The following is a 19,882-nucleotide window of genomic DNA, read 5'->3' as shown; positions in this document are numbered from 1 at the left end:
CAAGCAGGACTAGAATCTCAGTTAGAAATATTAACAATCAGGTTAATTTTTTTGGCATCAATTCTCTTTGATACATGAACGATCGTCATGACAAAACCAGAGTGTTTTCCTACAACGAAGCCTTACAGTTAATCAGGTACGAGAAACTAGCACCAAAAAATTTATGAAGGTGAGATACACAACTCTGGTTACTGAACTAGCACCTCCATATCACGTCGATTAATTGATAGGGGTTAATTGGATGCAAGTGACCTGCTGGCTTCAAAACGGCTGGTTTTCTAGCTGTCACTGATATAGCTTAACGACAGCAGTAAGAAGCCCTATAACTTGGCGCAAGCAGTAAGAATAGCTGGTACAGCCAGCATTCATTGCAAAAAATGATGTCACTGGAATGTGGCAACTATATTTACACACTAAGGATCCCACAAAAAAGCCTTCCAATCTTGAGACGAACTGAGAATCGCACAACCAGAAATGTTTAGGCAAATTGAAGTACAAATATCTCAATAACATCAGGCCATGCTCAGCTGACCTAGTTGACTTTCTTCTTCTTGGAGGATAAGGGCACTTGCACATGATTCTTCTTGTTGAACTTCTTCACCGTAGTTGGCCGTCGTAAATCGTCAGCAATCACTTGATCCTTCTTGTAAGTGACAGCAGAATCGAAAGCAAAAATCCTCAAAGCCAAGGTGGAGAGGGTAGCAGATCTAGCAGCAACTGAAAGCGACGACCAATGACACCAGCTTCTCTTCACACAGTCTGCCCGTACCATTTGCTCGAGGATGATGAAGGCTTTGGTCATCTGCAAAGAACAAAACAAATCTATGAGCTACAAATGCAATTTAAGGATATTTTTGATGAGAGTCGACAGATATCAGGTATCACTAACTTCGCACTCCGGTTAAGTAAAAAGACATTACCTCGTATATACATTGAGCAGATTTAACAAGAGAACGCCACGCTCGACACCTAGCTGGAGCAGATTTCGAGGGTATCAGGGCGTCCGCTCCCAAAGCTGCCTCCATATCCAACAGCCTCATTTTTAATCCTGTTAAAACACCATACTGTTCTCCAACCAGAGGACGAAGTGAAGGCTCTGGCGCAGCAAATTTCTTAGAAGGTTTCTTCATGGTTACAGAACTTGGAACAACCGCTGGTGCTTCAGTTGCAACAGTTTCGAGAGGCGCTTCAAAATTCTGAGGGGGCATTGACTCAGGTAAACTGACAGGAGCCAAGTCTGGAAGTTCTAAATCAGAGCTTGGTCGCAGCTCATCTTTAGGAAGATCTGTTTCCACACTGGAGACATTAACTGTACGGCTTGGTTCCAGCTCGCCATTCAAAGAATCGTTTTCATCTTTGTTGGTATTGCGGGTACAAATAGGCTGCAGGTCATCATTTGAAATGGCGTTCTTTGCTACATTTTCATCGAGGCCGCACCCATCGTCCAGGCGAGAAACATATTTCCCTTCAGGTTCCATTTTCGGGAGACCTATTAATTCGGTCCATTTAAAATCCCAGGCAACCTCTGGTCCTGGATGCACAACAGCCTCAGCGTCTTCTAGGTCTGGCGCAAAGACGACGTCAGGAGGAGCCTCTCCTGAAGTTTGAGGGTCATACCACGACACAGCATCCAGGCCTCCCTCACAAAAATCCTTAGTGTTTGATTCTTCCGCTAGACTGTTATTCTGCGAAGATGGAAGTGGATATGAGCCTATAAATTCAACTACATTTGTAGCACTATCTTTTGGATCGGGGTAGCATGGCTGAATCATAAGAGAGGGATCAAATGCTGGCGCAAAATGCAGAGCCGGAGCAAATGTTGGCCCTTGATCTGCTATACACCCAATCTGAAGTATTCTGTCCCGGGTCGAGTCTGGTGTAGCAAAAGTCATTGGCAAAGAAGCATAGTCGAAATTTGCAAGAGCCGTTTCACTGGTATCAGGAGTGAGAAGTAGCTTAGAAGACTTCTTGCCGAAGCTATGTTTCTTCTTTTTAAATTGTGACCTATCCGGCCGCAGATTAGCCTCCCATTCATCATCTTGAAGAACAGATGAAAAAGATCCAAATCCCGTACTAAAATCTTCAGTCTCGATGTCATCAACGGCTGGGTTGTGGGCATCATCTTGGAAGTCAGAAAGAAAGAAAGCATCATCAACACCATCGTCCGTGAAACCGAAATTGCCGTCACCATCTGCTTCACCTGAATGAGAAACCTCCGCTACATTTCTAGTTGCATGCCTGTGAAGTGATGGCTCTGAAGATTCCCATGACATCAAAGAATTTTCTTCGTAACTGCGCACGCAAGTATCCTCTCCTAACAATCGTTTGGTTCCTTCCTTCTTTGGTGTAGCAGATTTGTCCTTCTTTCCTTTCTCAGAGGAACCAGTCTTCTTCTTTCCTTTCTCCGGTGTGAGACTCTTGCTTCCCTTTCCAGTTCCTTTCTTCAAACCAAGGGATTCGGTAGCTACAGGACAAGCGTTCATGTGACTTTCAAGCGCTGCTGAAGATTCGTAAGTCTCATGGCACGCTTGGCAGTGCCACTTGAACTTCCACAGAGGCTCTAGGCAGCTGCATCGGATTACTCTTCCCTCCACAGCCAGCGCAGCTCTCTTTTGCACAATTCCATCGGAGAAACTACCCGAACCGTACCTCATCTGAAGAATAGAGGTTGCTTTTAAAACAGGAAACCTTTTGGAAGCAGCCTTATAGTTATGAGCAGCATCCCATCCTTTTTTAAAAGATTCATTGGTGCAGTGTCCTACAAGGCTTTTACTCACTTCCTCCTCATTTGGCTTATGAAACACATCACGAAATCTAGCAAGCACAGACTCCCGCCAATGGCAAATGGATTTCTTCAAAGCTTGCTCCACTTTGACACAAGGATTCAACCACGCCAAGAGAGAGTCGATGGATGCCTCCGTATTGTACACCCACCAACGCGTCCTCACCTTAGTTCTATCCGCAGTATGATCTGCACAAATGAGCACGAACATTAGCATCAAATAGAAGTAAACGATAATTGTGGCTTAATATTGGACTAATTGCTAAAATTAATACCTTTGTCTTCCTCCAGTGTTGCAGCCTCATAACTTTCTACTCTCAATATATCCTAGTAAATGCTCAGGTTAATAATATTGCATAAGCAACTGATTTAGTAGCTTCTATCTCCAAGATGCTCTAGAAAACCGTGCAGTTACACAGATTCTATGTAACGTTATTATGCTCTAAGATGCATTACTTTCACCAAATAATGAACAGAGTGAGCAAAAATCGTACCACTCGATGTGTTATGTACATGGTCATTCCCTTTTGCACTTTGCTCTACATATAAGAAAGCACTTTCCTCTTCCCATTCAAATTCGACTCTATCTTTCACATCACATTCCGAAACCACAAGTACAGGTGTCTGATTTGGTCCAGAAAGTGCCCAATAATGCCTGCCAATATCGTCAGTGCCAAGGTGGTCACGCCGCAAAGTCGTGTTGTGCAGCTTCCATTCTAACTTGATACTTTCTGCGTCCACCTTAACGAGATCATTCGAGGGAACCAAGCCCATAATTGTTGGTGACTGCAAGGGTCCCGGTCTCGGGAGGTCAGAGAAATCTTCACTACGCTGCGGATCATCAATAACTTCGCCAAGAGTAGGAATACTTTGACCATCTGTCCTAAATTTCTTTTGAGTCTCCAAACTCGAAAGCATTTCAAGCTTCCGTTTTGGTATCCGTGGTGGAAGGCCACCACCAGGTATCCCAGTCTTGACACTACCATCGGATGAGCTGGAAAGTGCAGGAATCCAGCGGTTAGATCGTAGTGATATTCCCCGTCCCGATTCAGCTAACAGATCTGTTGCCTTATCAACAGCAGTGTTCTTTGCACCTAATCACATAGATCACAAAATTACAACAGGTTGAGTGCACACTGGCAAATCCCACGAAGCTAAAAGTAGTAACCAAAATTAGTAATACCAATAAAATCTTGATGAGCTAAATAAGGAGGATCAAAGATTTTATTGTATGCATAGCATATTCTCAAAAAGTCCATTATGTAAAAATTATTGCGTGCCCGCCAGCAAGAATCAAAAGAAGAAATGACCAAAACTACATAATCCATTCACCTGGACTGTCACTTATATGCAATCTTTCAGCGTCCACTCCAACACTCGTTCCAGCGACTCGTTCAGCTTCCATGCCACCTTGATCAGTCATGTGATTGTCCTCGGTCTCCTTGTTCTTTTTCACAGCAGAGTTTTCTCTTTGATTTAAAGTTGCTGAGACTTTCGTGACCTCAACCTCAGGCTGACCATCTTCATTGTGCTCTTCTAATTTTGCACGTTTGCTGTTTCTGGTCGTTATCCTCTCTGGTGCATTCGCGTCCCTCAGTTCAATTTCCATCAATTTTTCACCTTCATGTACATCATTATTTTTCCTCTTCGGAGTGACAGTGGCACTAACTGAAATAGCGAGATCAGATGAAGGAGGAACATCAGTAATTAGTTTGTCAGAAATAATCGCACATGGGCTTGCATCTGCAACCTTGATCACCTCATCCAATCTATGATTAACATGGATGGCAACATTAATAGTTGCAACATCATGCTTGCTGTCTTGCTCAGACTTGGGAACTCTTCTCGTCGTGGTGTCCTCCTCAGATGAATTCTCATCCTCTTTACTATCAGCATCAAAATTGAGAAGTCGTGGCAAAGCTGGAGTGATATCTTCAGCAGCTCTGACGCCAGAAGAATGATGTCTTAACCGGTTAGACCAGGAATCGACACTACTCGCTTCTGCACCTTTCACACTGTGTGATCGCGATTTCAAGCTTTCAGCAGTCTCCTTCTTTTGCCCTCCTTGTTCTTCAACAGTAATCACAGTACCGTCCCGTTGTGCGTGTAAACTACTAAGTTGATGCTGAAGATCATAGGCCAGATCAACGCTCTTCTCCAAGTGCGTACGGACTTCAATAGTTTTCAGCGACTCGTCACATAAAAATTTCAACATGTGAAGTCTCTGATGATTGTGTCCAACAGTCAGTTCAATTTAATTAAAGTAGACCACAGTGCCGGATTACTGAGACTTCAGCCAATATCCAGGCAAAAGAAAGAGCAAGAAAGGCATGAAGTTAAAAATAGAGATAATTAAGCTAAAATCTGCAAAGATTCTAGTATCAATAAACATTACAGAAATCCAAAATGTTTGTGGGGAACAACTTTGCTAAACTTTCTATTACAGAATAGTACTCACCTCTTATTATAAACTAGTTTGTTCAAATTATTTTTTAACAAAGTTTAATTTTTTAAAATTAAAAACACAGAATGAAATAACTTCGCAAGAAACTGTACTTACTTCCGTAAAACTCGAAGCCAAATGTAGCAAGAATCATCTTCATCAATGTCAAAAATAAGAAATGATGTTCAAGGTGAAAAGAAATGCTCACCTCTGAAAGTTCAAGTTGCCAATATTCTTTCAGCTCAACTTGCTTCAAAAGGCTCTCCGCAATACTCTCTCCTTTAGTTTGCAGTGCATCCTCCGTATTTCGGTCTGCAGAAAAGCGCTCTTCCTCCCCTTCCAGAGATTCAGGCTCAACTACTTCCCCGTCCTTTCCAGATGGTCTGCCTGGGAAACCCTTATCAAGTGCAACACACTCGGGACAGAACCAAGTACCTTCCGGAACCTTCTCAAGAGGTGGGTTCAGACAGTAGGTGTGATATTCTGCATCACATTTGTCACACAACATGATGCTCTCGTAGTCTTCGTCTACCCCACACACTCTGCAAGTATCAGTGTCTTGCCAAGGAGCCGCCTGCAGCTTATTCTCGTCCGGCTTCTCAGCTGTAGCTGATCTCGTCAATGGAGCATTCTCTTTACCCTCCTCTACAGCATTGGTTACATTAATCTTGGACTCCTCCGCTTTCACTTCTGAGATGCCACTCAAAAAGTTTAAGACCTGCACAACATAGCATGAAACTCTTCTACATTAATTCCTACCAACAGAACTACATTTGGGACGAAAATCATTGCGTATCACAGGAATTCGCCTCCAGGGTTAAATAAAGAAAAGAAAAGAGGAGTGACATAATGAATAACAGAACAAATGAAGATGATACTGAGAATACCACAAACGAATTCACTACATGCATTTTGAGGTACAGGTACTATGTACTGCAACCATGACAATAAATGTACTATTGACGTATTTATATTCTCAAGGATAGAGAGCAAGTAATGAAAATCTGGGCATTAATGATGCAGCAAATAGACATTTAACATGGCAAGAGATTGAGCAGCGACGTAATAAGCTTCTGCAGTAAGAAAAAGAAGCGCTTTCCCTCCCACTTATCACTGAATGGCGAAGCAATATACCTGTTTCTGAAACAGATCCTCGAAAAGCTGAGATAGATTAGATACTAACTCCATCACTTCACCTCCCTTTTGCAATGACGCGACATTCTTCCATATCTGAACATGTAAAGGCACTGGATCAGTCATAAGCTCCAAAGATTTCAAATATGGAAATAACAGAAGGTCGAACAGACATCCTATTCCGACCAAAACAGCAGTTTGTTTGATCTTCGTATCCGAACCCCTCTTTTCCAAGGTTTAGAAATTAATATCTTAGAAAAGATCATGAAACGCAGCTCATTGAACTTTTAAGGTTTATGACCTCTGGCTATCAGAAACCTAGAGGATAGAATTGAGCACCACACCTGTCTCACATCCTCCGCAAACGCATCAACAGATCCACCATAAGCCCCGGCAGCAAGGCGGGCATCAATAGTTCGAAAATCGAGAGGGCGTGCCACCATTCCCCGCAGCCTTCTAGAACCATGCCCTTCCGGGCCTCCTATAAGTATGGAAAAGGTATCAGTTTTGTCAGCATCTGCCACTGTCCGCAAAACAACCCGGCAGCGCTGCATGAGCTGATCCACTGAGGGCATCGTCCGCTTTGTCCTTGTCTTGTAAGTTGGGGATTCGCAAGAAGGAGAAACATCAAAATGCTTCAAGACCTCAATAACAGCTTTCTGTAGGATTACAATGTATCCTGTTAGTCATTCAATGAAAAGTGAAAAGATGAAAATATTCCAAGACTCATGAATGAAAACACAGCTTTGCAATGGTTCACATGTATCAACTGATTTTGCATTTTGACTATTAAAAATAATATTGCGATCAGATACAGCAGCTAATAAGAAGTACATCATCGAGGCTCCAGATAGTCGGTGCAACCACTACTCTCTGAGTCAAAATAGAATATTGAAAAATACCTTGGTTGGACCAGAAGCGTTGCCTTTAAAAACATCTTTGCTTATCGACCATTCCAAAGTGTCTCTAGCCCACTCCGGAGGGCCCAACTCCAGGGCTTCTTTCACTTTGATTCTAATCCGAGAACCCACATTCGTGGCCATTTTCGCTACAGGTTTTAAGACTTCTACCCATGGGGGGAGCTTGACGGAACCATCAACGGGGTCATTTAGTTCCTCGTTCACTCCATCTGACTTTGTGGCCAGTTCTTTCTCAGCCTCAGCTAGAACCTGAAATAAATACAGGCAGGGACTTCAGTAACATGAATGTCCTGCGCATCAGAAATTGACTTCCGAGCTTCACCAACAGAAAGCAACAATGAACTGCTACGCTTATAAAGAATCCAGAAGTTTTCCATCCACGAAAATTGCAAAAGCATGCAAGAGATTTGGACCTTGCGGCTGTGATTCAGAAAGTCTGAAGACCAGGACTCTTCAGACGATATACCATGATTCTAGCATCCCCCCAAAAAAGAAGGTATATAGATACACATATACATATTGTGTTTGCACATACGTACTTCAGACTGCTTAACACATAAATATAGTACCAGGATGGTACCAGATAACTCAAATAGAATCATTAAATGTGATAGGTTATTAGCTGAAAGCACTTGCGATAGGTAAAGAGACTACTGCGATTATGCAACAGCTCTGATGAAGATATTATTCCCCTACCTGTGCATCACTCTCAACACCAACAACTGTGTAGAGTGCACCACATGGTACACCACCATCACCTTGAAGGCATCTCAGCAACCATTTTCGTTCTTCCGGTCTCAATTCCGTGAGATCTCCGTACTTCTCAACCTCAACAAGAGTGATCAAATACCTTCGTAAAAGTTCTGGCCAGGTTACATCATTTATGGGCAGATCATTTGGGAACTCCGGGACTACTATGTCCTGTGAAACTTGTGGAACCTCATAAAGGGGCTTACGTCCCTTTCTCTTTGGCTCTTCAGATTTGTACACGTTTGGACTACCAGTTATTTGAAACTGCAGATCAGCAAGCAGTAACTTTAGAAGTAATATGTGCACGCTGGAAATCGTGACAAAGTGCTCATTGAGCGTGCCATCCGCAAATGCCACTGCCCTCTCTGTCGCAGACACCTCTTCTCCCAGTGATTCAGACAGAATAGGTGTCATATCTCTAATCTCCTGTACAGTAGTGCTTTGTGGCAGATTCCCAGCTTCCACACCTATGGACATATCCTGCCTATGCCCACTGGCTAACATACCAGTTTTGTTAAAACCTGAACCCTTGGCTTTTAAATCATCACCTTGAACAACAGAATTTATATGACTTTCAGGCGAAACACCAGTTTCTTGAACATGAAAATTCCCCGAAATACCAGCTGTTGCTGTAACTCGCTCATCGCATCTATCATGATCTGCTTCGGTACATACTTTTCCCGTATATTCCCTGTTCCTAGGGTCGACAGAATTTAATTCTTCCACGTCTGAAATTGTGTCTGCCACAGGAGGTCCTAATCTTATCAAACCTGTTTCCAATTCCTCGTAAGTTAGAGGAGATGTCAAACCAAGGACGTCGGAGAAGCGGCACAGAAATTCCCAAACCTGTCACCATACATATAGGACAACCGTAAAAATCATAGATTCTTAGTAAATTGACCTGTACAATAAAATTGATGAATACGCTTCATAGAGTGCAGAAGTGTATAACAGAAATATAAATTGAGTAGGATGATTCAAGTGACGGTGAACAGAATCTTGAAATTGAAATGGGCATTACTAGAGGCTTACCAAACCTTGGTCACGAAACAAGAATAGAAATTCAGAAAACATCTTCTATTGTATCAAGCAACTAAAGTTGTGCCACAGTTCGAAACTTATTAGTAGAATACGAATGGTCTCCTAATGAACTCACCACGATCCTCAACTAATGGACGAAGAGTTAGGATACAGAGATTATTGAAACTTATGGTTGGCAAACGAAGGAAGAAACGGTGGGGTGAAAATCCTATAAAATTCAAGATAAGATGTATCATACCTGAAGAGTATCCCCAACAAGTTCGGCGGGAATTCTTTTCGTGAAAAGTTCACCAGTAGGCGGAAGCTTGCGATTTTCTTTAACAGCTGGAATGTCTTCCGCAAAGGGCTTCCCAGATGCCTCAATATGCGCATCAGGCCCGATATCTAGTAACGTCTCTGTACCGGCTTTAAAGCTCTTAACCAATGAATCTACAGGATTTGTTGGAAAATCCAGCTGCCATTAACAGAGAATAGTTAGTAGTCGAATCCCTACCAAGGCATCAATTTTTCAGATACAAAATGATGCCCCAGATTACATCATATTGCAGCATCAAACATAGAACCTTTCAATGCATTGATGCACTCCCTAAATGTCCATACACATGATCGAGAAATGAGTCTTCAAGTAGCCACCAACAACCCCGAATCCAGACGTGCAAGTTTGGTTGGTATCTTAAAATGAATTCTCAATCAGAATACTCTTTACGAAACAGCTTCTCTCTAAGCATTCAAACTCCAGGAGAGTAGGCAAAAGTGTGACGAGTATCACAACTGGTAGTAAAAGTTTCACGATAAGTTACTGAGTTAAGGGCAACCACAACATACCTTTTGACCTGCATTCTGTGCATTTGAATCGATCCTTTTCTTCAGTTCTTTCCGACAAGCCGATGACCCTAAAGATCTGGCCACATTACATAGTGACCTAAACTTATGATTATCAAGGGAAATTGAACGCTATACGTTGATGAAGCCCTTAACAAATTGGCCAACAATTCGTTAATAATCTGTACTACGTGAACCTCATAGTGGTTACATGCAACAGCATTACTAAGTAAACATAGTGCAAATAATAATAACCACACATCTAACTTACAATCTATTATTAGCGTATCAACAGGGAAAGATGAATTTACCCCAAGTTAAGAGTAGGTTGCTGATCACTGAACCCATTGTCTCGAGGTCCCAAATCCACCGCTGCACTTGCAATGCTTTGATCCTTCAAAACTGTTGACTCCTTCCTTGGACGCCCTCTGCCTCGTTTTACAGGCATCACATTTTCTTTAAAAAGAGAAATAGCAGGCTCCATGTCTTTGATCGCCACTCTACTTAAGTTCTCAACATCACCAGCCCTTCCACTATCACTTCCTATTTTTTTGGCAGGTGTTATCAGCATATGTGCTCCATTATCATAATCTTCAACAGCTACATCAGTATCAGGTGATGAAACAACACCATATTGAAGGTGTGACTCAGACCCGTCCCTTTTTGAATCTGCCTGATTCCGGGCCCACTGTGAAGTAATCCTGCCTAATGTCCAGCCGTGCCGCTTAAGCTCCGGACCACAGAATTCACATTGCCAGTGCTCGTTCTCCTTCTCTACGGCCTGCTTAGGTTTAAGCACTACACAGCTTAAATGATAACTTTGCCGACACTCATCACAAACAATTGTATTTTTTGCAGTTTCAGGTTTCTTGCACATGCGACATTGCTCCACGCTGTCTACCCCTGCCTCTCCGGGAAAATCAGCTGCCGACCCTACCACTACCTTGGAAATACCATGAACTTCCATGACAGATGCAAGTGCTGCACATGCCTCAGCGCGGTCATCAGCATCAGTTAATCCTGCCACCCATAACCAAAAACCAAAGCATCATTAATATTATCACACTAGTGGAATGATGTAGATCAACGAGCAGGTCTATGTGGAAGATTTAACACGAATCATTAAAATTTTATTTCTATACTACCAGGCCAAAGCAAGCTGAATGGTATTTGTAGGACTATTCAGAATTGACAAAGTCACATGCACAAGTTATACATCTAAAATGTTATGTATTGACCTAGAAGTCATTCATAGCAGAAAATCCTGAATGAAATGATAAAGCTTCCCCTGGTAGTCACAGATTGGCTCGAATATAATAATCACAAACATATTGATTGTATCCTGAGAGATCATGCGACTAACCAGATTGATTTATTGAGCAGCCGTTTTCGAATTTGACCTGCTTGAACATTGGACTGCTCCTAGAGCTTCCGATTTCGGTCATCCTTTTTCCCGCTGGTTTTGTAATTGAATCCTCTTTACATTTGGATGACCTCGTTGTTCGATGTGGTGTTTCCAAACCCTCTGATTCACTTCTTCGCGGCCTACGTCGTTTCCCTGTCTGCTTTACAACTTCATCACCTCGAGAACTTCTTATGGATCCTTGATCAGATCGACTACTGTTGTCACTTTCCAGATTGAAAATTTCTACCTTTAGAAACTTATCCTCATGACCTGCACCGTGCATCAGCTCGGTTGTTGAAATCTCGCGAGATTTTGTACTCCCAATAAGTCTATCATGGTCCCCTCTCTCGCGTGCAATATGCATGGCATCGAAGGCCGTCATTGCTTCGCCTTCTTGCTTTATTTCCACTACTTCCCAACTTCTGTGTCCAAAGGCTGCTTTGTCACCAACTTCTTTGTCCACAAATACTTTTGTCACGCAAACTTCCAGAAGCAAGAACTTCATTCATCTTTAGAGGAGGTAATAACAGCTAAAGTGCGGTAAGGACACCTTTGCATCAGAGCGTTCCAGTCCAGCCGCATCTCACACGGACACTGCTAAACAAATACATGACGTTAGTCAATTACAACGTGGACATCTAGAAACAGAGGAAGAATCAATGCAAGCTTCTGAGTACGAAGCTACTCGTATGAAGAGCACAAAAACTCTATGCAAAGAATAATCGCTGCTGGTGACAAAAGTATTCGGTGCCACATGAAAAAAACATTTGCAATGAAACTAAAAGTTGGCGAAAGAGGAAGATTACTATCATGATCTTACATGCATGCACATTATTCAGTGCATACGGACTTATAGTAATCCACAAAAAGCTATAACCAGAAAACAGAGGAGAATAGAGATAACAGTTGAATAGAAAAATCAGTGACCTATCGAAGGAGTATGGCACAAAAAAAGGAATGAATCGCACACCGCGAAACTGAGTCAATTCTCTTATGAACTGAACACAAATCCCTCAAAATCTCTTGCTATCAAAATTCCGTAATGAACAGTCCATGAGGATCATTAGCTCGGAGTTAGACAGACAAATTCAAGAGTTAACACGGAGTCGTCTATAATGCCACCTAGTCCAATAATAAATGAAGATTTGAAACCTTTCTACCAGAAGATCAACGCTTCAGGCACACTAGCCCTTGCAAATGCATTGGCGAGAATGGTTGCTTGAACTACCTCTTTGAAAAATTGTACTGGAGCATGCTTGAAAGATACAAAAAGAGATGTAACGATAAGGGAACATTGAACTAGACTATCAACAGCAAAAAGAAAAGCGCTTCCTCGACCACACTAGAGCTTCCGATTACATAACCAGCTTCATAAAGGAATTCTAGATATCTGCGAAGATTACAGATCGCAAAAACCCTAACCTCCACGGTCAGACCAAGAGTACTTCAGTCTATTCGCGCTCAATGGAGATGCCAATTTCTTAGTAGAAGAGTAATTCAGGCACAGCATTTTACCGTTTCCAAGAGACAAATGAATACAAGTGTTACAATAATGACAGTATCCGAACCTGAGAACTATCACCTGCGAACTCCGAACTTCAATAAACTTAAAAAACCTAGAAGCCGACCTCTCGTCCATAATGAAGGCGATCCTGCCATTAATTCACAAACAAATCCAAGAATTACCCTGGACTACCCTAACAACTGGATCAGTCTGCAAATTGCTACTGATGGAGCATCTGCAACATTGCGAAATTGAGTTTCTCCCAGATAAAGGTCTGCTCCCAGCAATGCCACCCGAGCTAATCATCCCAATACGCAATCACTAGGGAGGAAAAAAACTTCTGTCGAGACTAGAAACAATCAAAAAAACGAAAAATGAATCTCCCTTGAACAACCTCTCTCATCGCCACCATTGACTAAAGGACATTATATCAAACATTGAGGCGTGGCCAAAACTTAAACCCCAAGCCACCGGAGTCCGACGACGCCAATTCGCATCCTTAAACAAATGCTGCATATGAAACACTTCTCTATACTACATTGATGAAATACTAATCACCAGAACTACATTTCCAACATTCCTCCTTCTGAATTGCACACCACCCGGACCCTCTCCCTCAGGTCAAAAAACAAATTTATTAAAAATAAAAAAATAAAAAAAGGGAGCTGAAACGACCTCTAAATTCTCCCATTTCCGTCGGGAAAATATTCCAGACAAGAAACTCCGGCAGCCTGATGCGTTGGTGTGCTCTACAACGGTGGCCGCGACACAAATCCAATGAAAAGTAACAAAATCGAAAGGCCCATTGACGCTACCGCGACGGAGACGATGGAGCGCCAAACCCTAATCCTCAGCCTTGCCCTCCCCAATTCACATTACCACTCCACACTCGCCTATCATTGGCCAGACCCAACACAGTCCGACGTGGCGCACCATGTCTGTAGGAAACAACCACCCGCCACGCGGATATGCAATCCCGTTGAGCGCGAAAACCCACGAGCGCGGGAACCAGGCATCCCCTTCCAACGGTTTCAAGGAACCCTGGCACGCACTGTTTGGTCCACTTCCACCCTATCGGAGCTTCGGAGCTTCGGGGCTTCGGATCTTTGCTGCTGCCGCAACGCTCTTCCGTCACCCCCCCCCCACTCCCCCCTTCCCCTTCCGATTCGTTGATAGCTTCTTCAGCGAACAAGCCGCCTCCTTTCGGGGTCAGATGTTGAGGAACTCCACCACATTCTTGATGCATACTGACTGGCGGAGGTAATGTCAAACACCATACCAGAAAGCCTTAAGGAATGTCAGCTGACTTGGAAATCTGCCACCGCAAACTCTTGTGTCGGTATTCTTTCAGCTGTGAAAAATTCGACATTCTGAGATGGAAACATTGCGTATGTTTGTAAACAAAATCGTCGATTTGTTGTAGGGTTTGTCTACAATCACGTCTCTATCTCTCTTTTCACACTATTTGCATAGCATTTTGAAACATAATTTTCACAAGTAAGTAACTTCGTGAACTTTCAAGGTTACTTGTGTTGAGATCAAAAATTAGAAACTAAAAACTCACTGTATCAGTTCTTAAATAAAATCAATTTATGACTTTCATTCTTTTCATTAATGTTGATTATAAGGCTTAATGTTAGTACTTGACAACATCTTACTTATACAATATGTTACTAATGATTTAACTCACATTTTTTGTATATTGGATAAGATGATGTCCATGTCACAAGTAAAAATTATGTATCTCTGTAGTAATTATGTACAATGTGTATATTTAATTCTTAGTTCAAATTTTGTTTTTTATTATAAATAAATAATAGGTTCTTATACATTCTTTTTGAATTGATGTGATAGTTTTATTTTAATACCTAGAAATAAAAATAACTTTTTATATTTTTTTTAGATAATCATTAAGTGGACACTTTCTTTTGTTGGATAGACACCTATGTCACACATTCTTATATAAACAATAATATCATTGTGATGTTTTTGACAAGACATCCACTTAGAAATCCAAATAATTTGGGAACAAAAATTTTGAATTTTAGATGAATAGCTTTGGTTTTGGAGCATTGAATAAGAGAGTGTCCACGTATTCTAGATGGACTTGAGTCTGTTTGCCACACATCTTACATTGAAATATATTCTCTAAATAGGCTTCAATACACTCTTTTAATTTGCTTTTGGAGATGTTCAAACATGTATTTTGTATTTAATATCTAAATAAGATTAAAATGAATCTACAGGGTTATAGCAATATGCATAAATTGCAAGATTGTTGGAATGAAAGGTATTGAAAGCAAAGATTGTATTGTATAGAGAAAAAATAAAATGTCAATGCATGCACTTCTCAAGACTTGTGACCTTATTTGCAATCGACCAATCTTTTTTGCCAAAAATATAACAACTTAGTTGGTGCCATTGTGTAAATTGTTAGGTGCAATGTTGGCCAATAGACCTTGGAGTCCCTCCTCTCAAGTGATCGTATTACGCAATGCATGGAACCTTAATACTTCACCAACTCTCAACTAATATTTTCCTTGTAATATAGCCAAATTTTCATAACCTCAAACAGAGCAAAAAATTATAAAAATCTCTTAAAAATCCACACCAAAGCTCATTGCAAGTTGCACAATCACAATAAATTTGCCCTTTTGTGCATTTAATAAGGCAAATTGAAAAAGCAAGTTGGAACTTATTTAAAGAGTATACTTTAAAGTATGATATGTAGTAAAGGAGTCAAGTCCTTCCTAAATGCCCGCACATCCCAAAGCCACATATCCAAAATGCATTTTTTTTATTATCAAGTTGCATGTGTTTTTAGATTAACATTTTGTCCAAATTCACATAATGATATCAATGTATGTGTAATAATGATATTATTGTGTGTATGCAAGGGTGTGTGTATAATAATGATATTAATGTGTGTATGCAAGGGTGTATGTATAATAATGATATTAATGTGTGTAAGCAAAGGTGTGTGTGTAATAATGATATTATTGTGTGTATGCAAGGGTGTGTGTGTAATAATTATATTATTGTATGTATGCAAGGGTGCATGACAAGGGATGTCCATGTGGTGGAAGGGAGTGTCTACCTAAAGTACTCTATATTTACTTAAATAAAATATATTTTTAAAAAATTTATTATATTTTGTATTTAAAATTTTATTACAAATACTAAATATTTTATACTAATGCATAACATAATTATGTTTATATTTCAAGTAGTTTATCTTATTTTTGTTCAAATTAAGAAACCAATGATAGCTCTTAATATATATATATATATATATATATATATATATTATAACATAAAATTTTTATCTTCACCGCAACAAATTCTTCAAATGTAAAATTTGTCATTACAATTGAAAGACTTTTTACACATGAAAATGAGGCAGACAATAAAAACAAGCTTCCAAGTGATAAATTGTGAAAACTTGATATGTATGGCAATTCAAAAATCAAACAGCTCGAAAAATTAATGTATGAAGACAATATACTTGGACGTACTTAATTAGAAACTGATTTATACTAAGATTCAATTTGAAACTGTGATTACAATTTTTTTTTTTTTTTTTTTTCTTTTTTTGATAAAAAAAATTCACGTTAAAATTGCTTCATTTATGTTGATTCTTGCTAGATATATTGATTGTTGTGAACATAAATACCAATTCATCCTGCTACTTTACAGTAACAATTGAAAGCGTTCAAGCTAGAGTATTAAACCAGTGATTAAAAAATCTACATATAAAACTTAACGACACAATTTTTCTTATTACAGTAGTTCAAGAAATTATATCTGACATCAGAGAATTATAAGGTCTCAAGCTAGTTGAATGTGTTTTTCATAAAAAAAAATTAAAGTTGTTTGTAAAACCTTTAGTAGGTGGATAACCACAAGTATGTGGTGTGTTTATCCACATGCAGCAAGTTCATGTGTTTAAAATGTGTAACGTATCTGACATTCCGGTATCATAGCAAGTGTAATATTCAAGGTACTAAAACTCTACGATGTAATGACACCACAGGATCATAGTAAACAATAGCGTACTGGCCCAAATTCTTATGTAGGTGAAGTTGTAAGGTTCACCTGAGCGAATATGCCAAGTATATTAGACACATGAAGATCACAGACTACATTGTGAGCTCTAGCAATAAAATGAAAGTTTCAATTCTCAGTGACGAGTTGCCAGAATCGGTTACATTGTTACCACATGTGTGCACATTCCACATCGAATACCACGAGTGCAAGAGCACTCAGGCGATGAAATAACAAAATAAAAAACAACGATAGTAGCATCTCAATCGAAATAGCTCTACTCATGCTGGAACACATGGTCGTGATTCGTAGAACAAAACTCAGAAATACTCGGGTTTTCACCACTCGGAAAGTTAAAACGACGTGGAATTGTACCAGCTGGAGGATGTATAAAGTCATGACTTGAAAAGGAAAAAAAACATAAGATGCTCAAAGTATGCAACACTTCAGGTCCAAAGCAGGCACGTACATCGGGAGTGACAACGGAGTACTTCACAGGAGGAGGTTCTGTGGCATTTAAGGACAGAAAACCTCCACATACTTTGGTAGAGTATCACCCTATCCTGATTCAAATAAGTCAACTCGTTATTCAAAAGCCCATCTCATTTAGAAAAATGATGTGACAAAACTTGGATCCACGAATTCACAATCATTGTTTAGTACTCATCCTGGGTGTCCAGATGCCCTGGCGATATTTCTCAGTGTACCGCAAAATCATCTTCCTCTGCAGAGAAGCCACAAATATTTGTTTGGTCAAAATTTGTAACAACAAAAACCTGAGCAATTTTCAATTCCTCACCAAAGGCTACCTTAGTAGGACTTAAATTCAAATCAACCTGATTCTTAAGGCCTTGTCAAAAAAAACTTATCCATCGAGGTAGAGGTTCGATCCCTCTAATGGAATCAATTCAATACATAATGACTATGCTCACAGAAGATTCTCTCATGATAGTGCTAAAAGCATCCAACATTAATGCACAATGAAGCATGATAATGACACTGACCTGCTTGCAGGGAATGCCCATTTTCTTCAATCTGCTGCTCCGTGTTTGCAATAACGATGGCACTCCGAAAATTGCTTGTGCAATTTTGGCAGCATGTGGCTCTGCGCCCTTGATCGAATTCACAAAATCCTGGACTCCAATCTCCCCTAAAATGCAAAAAGAAAAGGGTCAACTTCAAGATTGAAAGCATGGTTTCGGGCGACAAATTGGATATCAAATGTGCACAAGACCATGTCGAAACGAGGGACAATCACGGAACACTTTAATCAATGTGGTATTCACCAAATGCGTAAGACTTCAAGATCATCAAGTAAACTATCGCATGTTACCAGTTCTGAAATATGACGTTGGCTAATTTGCGCAACATCTGATGGCAACTGGTCATACATGCTAATTACCGAAAAACACTACCCCTGAAGCCATAACAGACGAAGTACAAAAAAAAAGATAAGCTAATAAATATTCGAGACAGTTACTACAAAGGTCTACCTCGGATGAAATTCCCGAGTCCTATGAATTCAATTTTTCAGGTAATATACATCCCTCAAGTACCAAAATCATTAAACCCTAAACCCTCGATACGACTGCAGCAGTCCAGATTAGACAGAATCGCATGGATTGGGACATATAACTACAACCCTGGAGGTGTAACACATTGCCCTAGTACAATAGAGTGACTATGTTAAGTGCCAAACCTTGTCTCTTAACATACAATTGCAGAAAATTCCAAAATACTTGAAAATCCTGCAGGGGTATCAACCATTTTCTCCGAATGACAAAATACCAATCTTATTTTAAGTAAAGATTCCCGTTGAACAAAGAGTCACCCAAAGTAGAAGAGCTGTTTCAAATGTACAGAAAACCCTCCGCGCCACCTTCAAAGGTTCGAAATCCCTACTTGATCACATGAGCCACTCAAAAATCCATGCCTCATTTCTAACCCAAAACTCAATTCGTTAACGTGATAAAAGCTCCTATGCGGGAATCATTTCGAAATCAACATCTCTGATTTACAACTAGAGGGATTCCGAATAATCACTCTCACCTCACATCCAGACCTGACCGTGACCATTAAGACCTAGCATCAATCTCCCCAGGCCCAATGCAATCAAATCATCAAACTATCCCAAACCTCCTCAAAACACAAATTCCAACCCCTTACTCGCCATACCCCACAACCCAGATTTAGCATCCATCCCTTCCACCCCCACCAACTCTACAGATCAGATTCCAACAAACCTTTCAACTCACTACACGCACCGCATCACTAAACCCCATTTCAAAACCCCAGGCTCGGGTTCTCAACAAAAAAACATAGGCCAGGAAACCAAGAGACCGAAAGCGGGGGGCGGGGGCGAATTGGTACCAGACGAGGCAGCCGAGGGAGCAGCAGACGACGAGGAAGCCGCAGAGCTAAGGAAACGGCTGTAGAGAGACGCGCCCAGCCTGCGAGACCCCATCATGGCCATTGCCGGCTGCCGTCCAGAGGCGAGGCGACGGGGCGAGGCACAGACGATGCGATGCAACGCTGAAGCGAGATCCAAATGGTGGGTGAGAGAGAGCTTTGGAGCGTGGGGATTGTGCGACGCGAATCCAACTGCTCTGTGTCGCGCAGCGAAAATGAGCTCTAGGGACAAGACACACACTGTTCGCCGTGAGTCCACCCACCATAGCAGCGGCGGGAGTGCAACCCCCCCTTGCTTTGCCCCAGCCCCAGCCCCGATCCCCGCCCCTTCCTGGTCCGCTTTTCCCACCTCTATGTTAAACGACTGCCGCTGAGCTGGAAATAAAGTTACTTCGCTTTACTCTAGTTTTCTTTTTTTCTTTTTACCTCTGGCGTAGTTCATATACTTTAAAATTTCTCGTGTTCTGATGCATCATTGCATGGTGGAGTTAGCATAAAACCAGGGAATATTCTTTTTGAAACAGGAAATTGCATGGAGATTGTGGATGAAAACATCAACTGATCTACATAAGTTCATCATGTAATGTGTTTTAGTCTTTTGCATTCAAAAGCCAAAACAATATATATA

General features: G+C 40.9%; 2 protein-coding genes across 2 annotated transcripts; both read right to left on the bottom strand.

Moving 5' to 3' along the window:
• Window positions 1–17: 17 nt before the first annotated feature.
• On the bottom strand, window positions 18–13,643 carry LOC112283513 (methyl-CpG-binding domain-containing protein 9). Its single transcript, XM_024522269.3, has 15 exons — window positions 13,477–13,643; window positions 11,848–11,891; window positions 11,256–11,719; window positions 10,204–10,912; window positions 9,896–9,971; window positions 9,309–9,524; window positions 7,976–8,875; window positions 7,262–7,528; window positions 6,704–7,018; window positions 6,360–6,455; window positions 5,434–5,943; window positions 4,115–5,006; window positions 3,277–3,876; window positions 921–2,971; window positions 18–802 (listed from the first exon to the last, which is right to left on the bottom strand). The coding sequence occupies exons 2-15, from the start codon at window positions 11,877–11,879 to the stop codon at window positions 533–535; spliced, it is 7,398 nt and encodes a 2,465-aa protein (XP_024378037.1). The 5' UTR covers window positions 11,880–11,891; window positions 13,477–13,643; the 3' UTR covers window positions 18–532.
• Window positions 13,644–17,447: 3,804 nt separating this feature from the next.
• LOC112283679 (uncharacterized) lies at window positions 17,448–19,473 on the bottom strand. Its single transcript, NM_001381861.1, has 3 exons — window positions 19,216–19,473; window positions 17,850–17,995; window positions 17,448–17,569 (listed from the first exon to the last, which is right to left on the bottom strand). Exons 1-3 carry the CDS (start codon window positions 19,316–19,318, stop codon window positions 17,495–17,497), a joined length of 324 nt encoding a protein of 107 aa, NP_001368790.1. The 5' UTR covers window positions 19,319–19,473; the 3' UTR covers window positions 17,448–17,494.
• Window positions 19,474–19,882: the final 409 nt, after the last annotated feature.

This window comes from Physcomitrium patens, chromosome 6, assembly GCF_059467195.1.
Source record: "Physcomitrium patens ecotype Gransden chromosome 6, ASM5946719v1, whole genome shotgun sequence".
NCBI classification, from domain to species: domain Eukaryota; kingdom Viridiplantae; phylum Streptophyta; class Bryopsida; order Funariales; family Funariaceae; genus Physcomitrium; species Physcomitrium patens.
This window is presented reverse-complemented; position numbering and strand designations above follow the sequence as displayed.